A 10,224-nucleotide genomic window follows, 5' to 3' on the forward strand; every position below is an offset into this window, starting at 1 on the left:
ATATATATATATATATATATATATATATATATATATATATATTGCAAAAGAAATAGTTATTTAGGCAAACATGGTATGCAATGTGACTGTCTAAATCTAAGATTTAAATGATGAAAAATATTCAAATATAAATAATAATATTGATTCCAAATTTATCCATTGCACAAATATTCTCCAAATTAATTAATATCCATTAATAGTGGACAACAAAAATTATGCTATCGATTTAGTTGGAAAAATTATAGATTATTTTTATATATTATAAATATTTAAATAATAATAATAATAACAAAAGAAATATTATTAGGATTCCAGTTTTAAAAGATTTGATTTAAATGCCTTTAACATTCAAATATAATGAATAATATTATTAGCAGATTTAGTCGTTGTACAAATATTTTCCAGATTCTAGCATCTCTGATAGTAGACAACAATTATACTATCAACTAGGGAACACAGTCGCGCTTCATGCGTGTGTTAAAATATGTGTGTTAGAATTAATTTTCTTTCCGATTAATTATATGTCCACTATATCATATTGTTTGATCTTATCATTATTTCTTAATTTTATTGTTGGGAGAAAGGAAAAAAATATTGCTCAATTTTGTTTAATAGTTGATTGTACCTTCAGTTATAATATTAGTATCATAGTATATATCATCACCAAAAGTTGTAACAGAGAGGTAAAATAATCTTTTATTCATAATAATCAAATGTCTTGGATTCAAACTTAAGGTATGAAGTCGTCTTTGATAGAAATATTTTATCCCAAAGTGGGACTTACCGGCTCAAAACTAAACTTGTTGACTCAACTAATAAATATTGTTTTGTTTTAGAGAAAAGGGCTAAATTCATCCCTTAACTATGACTAAGGTTTAGCATACATCCTTGTACTATAATAGTTAACAAGAAACATCCTTTTAATATTTAAAATGTAACAAAATTCAGACTTCCATCTATTCCAGTTAAAAAAGTAACGTTGCTTTTTCAAAAAGTGATTTTCTCTCTCCCATCTCCCTAATTTGCCCCTCTCAAATCTGTCTCATCATCTTCCATATTCAGCAATACCAAGAAAGAATTGAAACTCCTTTTTTTTTTTTTGAACTTCACAAAATAATCAAGATCAAGAACAAATTTTCTCTTCAACAAGAGTTGAAACTGTCTAGAGGGCGATACACAACCAAGGTAAAGGAATAAAAATCATTGAATATTTCTACTTTTTTTTATTCGAAAAATATTTGCAATTTTCTATTTCTCGAACTAAAACATCTTCATTCTTAAAAATAATAGATATTGTGGGTTGCATCACAACAACTAACTGGAACAATGTCGATTCGAAGTTTAAGCGGTCGATCGTCCACACCCAACTATGGTACTATCGATTTTCAAGACATTTTAAGCATTTTAAATATAATTTACAATGCCTTTCATATCGATTTGTAAATATTATTGATTTTAAAAGGCTATATTAAGTTTTTTATTTGATATATAAAGTTTTGTTTTATGGATATCCATTATAATGAACTTGTAGTTCTTTGTTGGCTTTATGTATTCAGATTTGTATTATATTTGAAAAAATAACAATTTTTACGTCGTTGATTACTTGATAGTATATATGCAGATTCTATGAATGAGTCATCATTTTTCACAATTAAAGTACATCATGGTGGATCATATGTGCATAGTTCGACAAGAGGCTACATAGGTGGAAAAATCGAATATTTTGACTATGTCGACAGTGCAATGATTAATATAATAGATTTTAAGAATATGGCGGAACAATGTGGTTATGACAAGGAATCTGTGGTATTCTGGCACAAATATGGTTTAAACTCTTATAAGGCTCGATTAGTGGGGAGTAATATGGAAGCCGCTAAAGTTGTTACTTGCATTCCAAAGGATAGAGTAGTTGAGATATATTTTGAACATTTGAATTTTTATCATGATGATAATCAATGTGTCAATGAGATAAAAAAGAATTATTTGCTGGTAAATGACACAGAGGCACAGAGTGATGAATTTGACGATGAGGATTTTAATGATTCTGACTATTCTTTGGAGGAGGATGATCTGTTATTTTCAAAAAATGTTGATCCTTCTGTTGAATCTTTTGAGATCGATATAACTGTGAAAAAGAAGAAAAGTGACGAAAATCAAAATTATGTTAGTGAAGAAATGCATAAAAAGATGCAAAATGAGGAGGGTGACTCAGATTGTGTAGATTTTGATGATACAAAGAGTTTGAATAGCGATTGCGATTCTGAATTTGAAGATTGTAACTTTCCGAAGCACAACCCAAAAATAGGTGCCTTTAATCCTGAATTAGAGTTGGGAATGATATTTGGTAACAAAAAGGAATTCAAGGAAGCCGTGGTTGCAAGTCAAGCCAAAATAGGAAAGTCAATTCGGTGGATCAAAGATGACAGAGAAAGAGCTAGGGCCAAATGCAGAACTAATGCTTGTAAGTGGAGGATATTTGGATCTCTAATGCAAAGGGATATATGTACTTTTCAAATCAAGACGTATGTTTCCGAGCATACTTGTTTTGGGTGGAACTATAACAACAAAACCATCAATTCTACTTGGATTGCAAAGAAGTATGTTGATAGAGTTAAGTCAAATAAGAACTGGAAAACATCAGAATTCAGGGATACATTGAGTAGGGAATTAAAGTTGCATGTGAGTATGCATCAAGCAAGAAGGGCAAAGGAAAAAGCTATTGCAATGATCGACGGAGATATAAATGATCAGTTTGGCATATTATGGAATTATTGCAATGAAATTATTCGCACCAATCCTGGAACTTCTGTTTTCATGAAACTAACTCCAAATGAGATTCCGAATAAGCCAATGAGATTTCAGAGGTTTTATATTTGTTTTGCAGCTTGTAAAGCAGGATTTAAGGCTGGTTGTCGAAAGATTATTGGGGTCGATGGATGTTGGCTGAAGAATACTATGTATGGGGCACAATTGCTATCAGCTGTTACTTTGGATGGAAATAATAACATCTTTCCAATAGCTTATGCTATAGTCGAGAAAGAAAATAAGGAAATATGGCAATGGTTCTTAACCTACTTGATGAATGATCTTGAGATTGAAGAGCAATACTTGTGGACTTTTATGTCAGATAAGCAAAAAGGGCTTATTGAAGCTTTTGATTTAGTGTTGCCTGGTGTTTCTCATAGATTTTGTGTGCGACATTTGCATAGTAATTTCAAGAGAGCTGGATATTCTGGAATGGCTTTAAAAAATGCTCTTTGGAAAGCAGCTTTAGCAACAACTGTTGACAGGTTTGATGCTTGTATGACTGATTTGTTTGAATTAGATAAAGATGCTTATGCATGGCTTTCTGCTAAAGTGCCTAGTGAATGGTCAAGATCACATTTCTCGCCTCTTCCTAAATGTGACATTCTTTTGAACAACCAATGTGAGGTTTTTAATAAGTTTATTCTCGATGCAAGAGATAAACCAATTGTTAAACTTCTCGAGACCATTAGGCACTTACTCATGACAAGAATTAATGCTAACAGGGAGAAAGCTGAAAAATGGAATTTGAGTGATGTTTGTCCTACTATTAAGAAGAAGTTGGCCAAAACTATGAAGAAAGCTGCTAATTATATTCCCAAAAGGTCGAACATGTGGAACTATGAGGTGATTGGGCCTGTCGAAGGTGATAATTGGGCTGTTGACTTATATAATAGAACCTGTAGTTGTAGACAATGGGAATTATCAGGAGTTCCTTGTAAACATGCTATATCCTCGATTTGGTTGAAAAATGATGAGGTTTTAAACTATGTTGATGATTGCTACAAGGTTGATACGTATCAAAAAATTTATGGAGCTTCAATATTACCCATGAATGGCCCTGATTTATGGCCTAAGTCACCGAATCCTCCACTATTTCCACCTTCTTACTTGAATAATAAGAAGAAAGGAAAGAAACAAAAATTAAGAAAGAAAGTTGATGATGAACCAGGGTCTAGTAGGATGAAGTTAAAACGGAAACAAAAATCAGTTGATTGTAGAATATGTGGTAAACCCGGCCACAACAGTAGAACTTGCAGCTTCTCTTCACATGACATTGAAATTCAATCGTCGGACTACCTTCATAGTTTGGATTCCATCATGGTCGAGGAAGCATCAAGTTGTCGAAATGTTGAAAAGCAACCTGTAAGAATATTCAAATATTCATATTTAAGTTATTTTTATTGTAGCTTACTGGTATAACTATATTCATATTTAATATTTAATTTCTTATTTCAGGTTAGAAGAGGTACATCTCAAGCCAGCCAACAACGTCAGAGCTTTCCATCTATATGAAGTTGCAACATTGAAGAAAATACATTTTTATCTTTGTTTTTTTTTATATGTGTGACTAGTTTTTGTTTTTTCATTTGTTATGTTCTTGTGCATGGAACTAATGAAAAATGTTTTAGCTTTATCATGATTTAATTACACTAGACTTTGCTGTTTTTTGCTTATTTTGTGGTGTCTTTGTTGTTACTTTAGCTTTTTATGTTACTAAAATCATGAGTTTTTTTCTTCTTCTCAGTAATGTTTTGTTTTTTTTTTGGTTTTTTTTTGTTTTTTTTTTGGGGTGGTGGTGGGTGGGGGGGCATTATTTTGCTGTTTTGTTGTTGGTTTACCAATTTATTTTTTTTTTTTGGCAATTTTGCAGGTTTAAGTTGTTTTTCTTACCATTTTTCTGCCTTTTTTTTTTTTTTGATTTTTTAGTGGTTATTTGGTAGTTTAAAGTCCTCAAGATGTGAAAAGGAAAGAAATGCTTAAATTGACTTGAATATCGATAATATCATAATTGAGCGTGGACGATAAATCACTTAAACTTCTAAGCGATATGGTTCCGATTAGTTGTTATATAGCAATCCACAATAGCTAGTGTTTAAAAGAATGAAGATGCTTTAGTTTGAAAAATAGAAAATTGCTTATATTTTCGAATAAAAAAAACTAAAAAATTTCAATGATTCTTTATTTGTGTATGGTTCTCTGCCCTGTTTTTTTGGAAAAAGAAAAACAAATGATCTAGATCTTGAGTATTTTGTGAAGTTAAAAAAAAATTGAGTTTCAATTGTTTTTGGGTGTTGCTGAATATGGGAAGATGATGAGACATATTTGAGAGGGGCAAATTAGGGAGATAGGAGAGAGAAAATCACTTTTTGGAAAAGCAACGTTACTTTTTTAACTGGAATAGATGGAAGTCTGAATTTTGTTACATTTTAAATATTAAAAGGATGTTTCTTGTTAACTATTATAGTACAAGGATGTATGCTAAACCTTAGTCATAGTTAAGGGATGAATTTAGCCCTTTTCTCTTTTGTTTTATATTTTAAGCATTTTTTTGTCTTTCCATGTTTAATGATTGTTGACTATTTACAATTAAGAAAGAAAAAAAAAAAGATTTACAAATATTTTGGTCCTTGTTACTCCTTTTGATGGCATAATTAATTTTGATTTATTTCTAGATAATCACTCAATTAATAGTACTGTTCACATTTGATCAGAAAGTTATTTTTCTTGGTTATTCCAAATTTTTTTAACAAGAAAATGACTTTCTAAAATAATATTTATTAAAGAAATCAACTTTCTTTCGGAATTTTTTTTTCCAACCAAACACTATTTTAGTTTTTGTAAGAACTAAAAGACAACTTTTGAGTGTCTTTTCACCTTTTACTAGAAATGAAAAACAATTATTTCTAACTGTTTTGTTGAAATAAAATTTTGCACGAAAAAATGAACCTTCATTAAGTTTTTACTTCTAAATCTGAGTGAAGGAATAGAAGATAAAAGGAAGTTGCTAAGATTTGAGCACACTAGACTTAATAGACATAGAAATTAGTATAAAATGACTAATTATATATCGAAATATGACTAATTGTATATCGAATCAGAAGGCAAGAAAATGAAATGTTTGCTGCAAATTACAATTAAAATAAATTATGACTAAAACATTTAAATTGAATTAATAATTTGATATTTCATACAATTTTCCCTTATGCTAATTATATTAAAATTTTGGCTTTCAGTTATCTCTCATCCCCTTTCTCTGTTCTAGTATCTCAATCCCTTCTAATTACCTTCTTCAATATTGATCTATTCGTAATTAGTGTGCTATTATTTTCTTGTATGTATTATACGTTGTAACTTGTATTCAGCTATAACCATATATATATATATATATATATATATATATATATANTGCAACTGGCTTCTTGCAAAGCAAGAATAGATTCGATATAATGTTGTAAGAAGCATGTCCCTGTAGTTGTTTCTCTAGGAAGGGCCACCTGCAAATAATTAGAATGAATTGTGAGAAGAACTCCATCTTATGCAGCCACAAATCCTTAGATTAGTAGTTACATGGTGAAATGGAAGACCACAACTATCAATCAAGTCGCAAAAGATTCTGCACATTTTGCCTAATAAAGAAAAAATTAGAACAATTTCTAAACCAACCACATGAAAGCTTTACGTGCTCTACCTTTATCCCATTGTACCCAAGACGCTCTCCGAGGCCTCCAGCAACAAGCACAAATGCAGCCTTCCGTGCGTCTTTGATGCCAGCCTCCTCAAATTGAACAAAATTATCATCACCATATTTCAGAACCTCTCCAGATGGAACCTGCAGAAGTTTACATCCATCTTAGAATGCATCACTAATCTAGAGCAGAGCATCAATGTGTTCTACATTTTTAGTGCATGTAATATAAGTACTAATAAGGTGATCCATTATTTTCCAAATTTTCAAGGCGATCAGAGGAGTGAGCAAGAAAAAAGTAATTAAAACCTGACCATATCAAGCATCACCCATCATATTTCAGAAGAAACACAAGGGAATGTGTTGCTAGTTTATCCAGAACGCTAGAGATCAAAATGGTTTTTGATCAGTAGTCAAAGGTTTTTTATAACAAGCTACCAAAAAGTATGCTGAGAGGAAATTTAAGTCCAAAAGACTTGATAATTTCAAATCACAAAGCTTAGATTGGCTACGCACTATCCACCCTCATTCTATCCATTTAACAACTGTGAACGTGGTTTTCTTTTGACTCAGAGTGGAAACTTCTGCTTCAAAAAAATTGAGTTAGAGTTAGCACTTAAACAACGAATAGTTGGATAAAAAATGAAATGACATCATCTCAATTTGAGAAGTCCACAAAAAAGAATATTACAGCAAAAAATTAGTTTGAAATAGAAAGTTCCAATTTTGAATTAGGAGAGATATATCACAATATCCTGAAATGGAAAAAGTAATTAGTTTGGGATTAAAAAGCATGACCTCATTAGTTTGACATTCAACAAAGGGCTAAAGCACCTAAAAAAAGCCAAAATCTGCTAAACTATGCATTTCAATTTGTTCATAGGACCAACAGGCACGGCAGCCTAACCAAAGTGAATGAGGTAGTTTTGGAATCCTCTACTAATGTAATATTAACCACAACTATCTGCTGCAGTTGTACCTTAGAAGCATTTAAGTGATTTCATATTTTTCTCACTCCATCTAAAGAATAAATTACTGTAGCATGAATAGTACAGGCGAAAAGTAGCAGCATGAATAGTACAGGCGAAAAGTAGCAGCATGAACAGTATTCATGAGATTTGTGAAGGGTGACTTTTCTATTATAAGCAGCACCAGCACTAATTTCTAACAGACATAAAAACCAGACTGCAACTTTAAGACATTCACCCAGTTCAATAACTTAGATAAAAACACAACTTGGGCTATGTGCTTCTTGATGAAAAAAGTTATAGTTGAAGTTGCTTCTTACAGAATGATAATTAGTGAAATAACTTTTGCTGAAGCAGTAACACAGGATTCAGTTACTTACCGAAGGTGTAAAACCATCATACGGGTTTTTTCCAGCCTTTGAATCAGCTAAAAGCTTCCTAGCAGTGTTAATGTATGCTGCCAACCCCCCAGGGTAACTTGAATTAAGTTTAGCAATCTGAAACAGACAATAACACCTCAGTTTTCATAAATATTAAATTGAACTAGAAGTGAATACAAGCATAGAAGACATGGAAACAAGCCCAACAGGAAATGATATCATTTCCGGGTACAAGAGTGGCATGATAAACAGCTGTACAATATTCAACAAAGACAATAAAACTCCTTTTAGACTACTTTATCGCTTGAATAACCCGCCTTAACGTAACGGGAAGGACCGCAAGATGGTTACTGCTTCTGTCTAAATTCGACATCACGTATGTAACCAAATTAATCAAGAATAAATACTTCTCATAAATTGCCACATAATCTATTAACTACAAACGACAAACAAGATCAAGTTTTTATTTGCTGAACTGCAAACCAAAACCTTATCATCTCGAAACGGCGAAATTCACCATGTAAGTTACCACGACTACCTAATAGGAGTTCAAAATTGTTTGCGCTGTTAAAATTCAGTTGAAAATCCTATTTGGTCAGTGAATTATTTAACATGAAAAAAAAAACACAATTCAAAGCCTGTCTCCTGTCCTGACTTGACCAATTGCTCTCTGGGTGACATGCTATATTTCCATCTAAAAGGAACAGTGAGATCTCAATATTCCAATCCTGGCCTAGTCATAGACATCATAGTAAAATTCGTTCGGTCCCAGGAAGAGATCAATGATTATGGAAAAATCGTCCATGTTGGTTTGGTCCCAGGAAGAGACCAATGATTATCCTAGGTGGAGAGTTGCCTAAGCACCATATTTTCAATACCAATTTGACATGTTGCCTGTAATCCGAAATCCACCAGTAATACTGACCACCAACATAGACTCTGTTTTGGGTTTATGGGTTCTTCATTATTAATATTCTGACTCAAACTACTGAGGAGGAAATCACTCCTCTTATCTTTGGGATACATTACACATCCAACAACATGAAAGTAAAATTCCTGAACAGAGAAGTTTAATTATGTGGGTCTGGTTAAAAATTAAAAGTCCATCATGGTATAGCCAGTTTAGCTAATTAATTAAAAAAGAAAACCTGATCAAAGAAAGCTCGCTTCTCATCATCATCAACTCCAGGTTCCGCCCAATGCTGAAACAAGTGAGTTTGCCCCATCTCTATCAACACTTTCGCCAATTCTACCTAAAAATTACACACACATCACTCCCATTCTCTCGATTCAATTCGTTTATTAAAACTATACAGACATTGTACAAGGTTAAATCCAAAAACCTGTTGAGAGGAGAGATGAGATAGGTTTTTGTGTAAATTGGGAGGAATGGAATCCGAATCGGCAGTAATGTTAAGCTTAGAGAATTCATCGGCCGTCGATGTCATGTTGCCGTCGCCGATAACTTTTCGTAAAAGCCGACAGGAATGCAGAGCTGGATCGTAAAAGGCAATAGAAGAAGAATTGAGAATGATTTTGAATATACCGATGGAGATCTGGTTGACCGGAACAAACGGTGAGTGTTTACCTCACCTGAGTGATATGGGGGATTGGGTAAAGCAAAGCTACTTCTTTTTTTTTCTATTTATACGATAGGATAGAAAAAAGAAAAAAGTGAAGCAAATCGCAAAAGAGTGGTTATGTTATAAAATTGTATTTGATTTGGTGTGTTAAAGTTAATTTTTATTTTCATTAATAATTCATGAGAGAACAAGATGCTAGTTGAAAATTGTCCAGCAAACTGGACTTTTTTTTTTTTTATGGAAGTAATCCTCATTTAAATTAAATCCAACAATTACCATTCATTTAGTATCCTGAACCTTAATTCGATTTCCTATACGAGAAAGGTGTATATGTTGATTTAGTGCATATCTTATGTATCACTGGACATAAGTTTACATATACCCAACATATAAAATATATATATATATGATGTTTACATAATTTTTGGGGTACAATTTGTAATTTCAAATATAAGCATAAATATAAAAAAATTTATTATAAGTACTACAATTTACATGGGAGTGACCATTGCTCTTCTATGAGGCCTATTAATCTGTCAAAATTACAAAATTCATTATTACATATAAATAATTCCTACTATCGTAGTTGGAGGAGAAGTTGGGAAGAAGAGGTGGTGAAAAGGGTATGTAATTTCCTTGGTATTGTTGTAATTTTATGCATGTCATAAGTCTTACTAATATTTGTTACAGCAACGATATAATTATAATAATAATAATAATGATAATAATAATTATAAGGATCTGGATATTGATTCGCCTCGAATATATAATTAATTGAGTGTTCTATAATCAATTTGAGG

At 32.0% G+C, this 10,224-nt stretch overlaps 2 protein-coding genes across 2 annotated transcripts; one reads left to right on the forward strand and one right to left on the reverse strand.

The window, feature by feature from the left end:
* Window positions 1-843: 843 nt before the first annotated feature.
* Window positions 844-4,452, forward strand: LOC114076819. Its single transcript, XM_027916366.1, has 4 exons — window positions 844-1,185; window positions 1,291-1,372; window positions 1,622-4,170; window positions 4,264-4,452. Exons 2-4 carry the CDS (start codon window positions 1,327-1,329, stop codon window positions 4,318-4,320), a joined length of 2,652 nt encoding a protein of 883 aa, XP_027772167.1. The 5' UTR covers window positions 844-1,185; window positions 1,291-1,326; the 3' UTR covers window positions 4,321-4,452.
* Window positions 4,453-5,759: 1,307 nt separating this feature from the next.
* LOC107016964 (UDP-sugar pyrophosphorylase-like) lies at window positions 5,760-9,494 on the reverse strand. Its single transcript, XM_015217265.2, has 6 exons — window positions 9,185-9,494; window positions 8,990-9,094; window positions 7,842-7,958; window positions 6,497-6,637; window positions 6,221-6,302; window positions 5,760-5,779 (listed from the first exon to the last, which is right to left on the reverse strand). Exons 1-6 carry the CDS (start codon window positions 9,287-9,289, stop codon window positions 5,760-5,762), a joined length of 570 nt encoding a protein of 189 aa, XP_015072751.1. The 5' UTR covers window positions 9,290-9,494.
* Between the last annotated feature and the right edge of the window lie 730 nt (window positions 9,495-10,224).

This window comes from Solanum pennellii, chromosome 4 (genome assembly GCF_001406875.1).
Source record: "Solanum pennellii chromosome 4, SPENNV200".
Lineage (NCBI taxonomy): Eukaryota > Viridiplantae > Streptophyta > Magnoliopsida > Solanales > Solanaceae > Solanum > Solanum pennellii.

Coding starts and splice junctions, on each gene's coding strand:
- LOC114076819 (XM_027916366.1), top strand. CDS start 1,327: ATGTCGATTCGAAGTTTAAGCGGTCGATCGTCCACACCCAACTATG. Junction 1,373..1,621: donor ATCGTCCACACCCAACTATG/GTACTATCGATT, acceptor GTATATATGCAG/ATTCTATGAATGAGTCATCA. Junction 4,171..4,263: donor GAAATGTTGAAAAGCAACCT/GTAAGAATATTC, acceptor TTCTTATTTCAG/GTTAGAAGAGGTACATCTCA.
- LOC107016964 (XM_015217265.2), bottom strand. CDS start 9,289: ATGACATCGACGGCCGATGAATTCTCTAAGCTTAACATTACTGCCGAT. Junction 9,095..9,184: donor CTCATCTCTCCTCTCAACAG/GTTTTTGGATTT, acceptor TGTAATTTTTAG/GTAGAATTGGCGAAAGTGTT. Junction 6,638..7,841: donor ATGATGGTTTTACACCTTCG/GTAAGTAACTGA, acceptor AAACTTCTGCAG/GTTCCATCTGGAGAGGTTCT.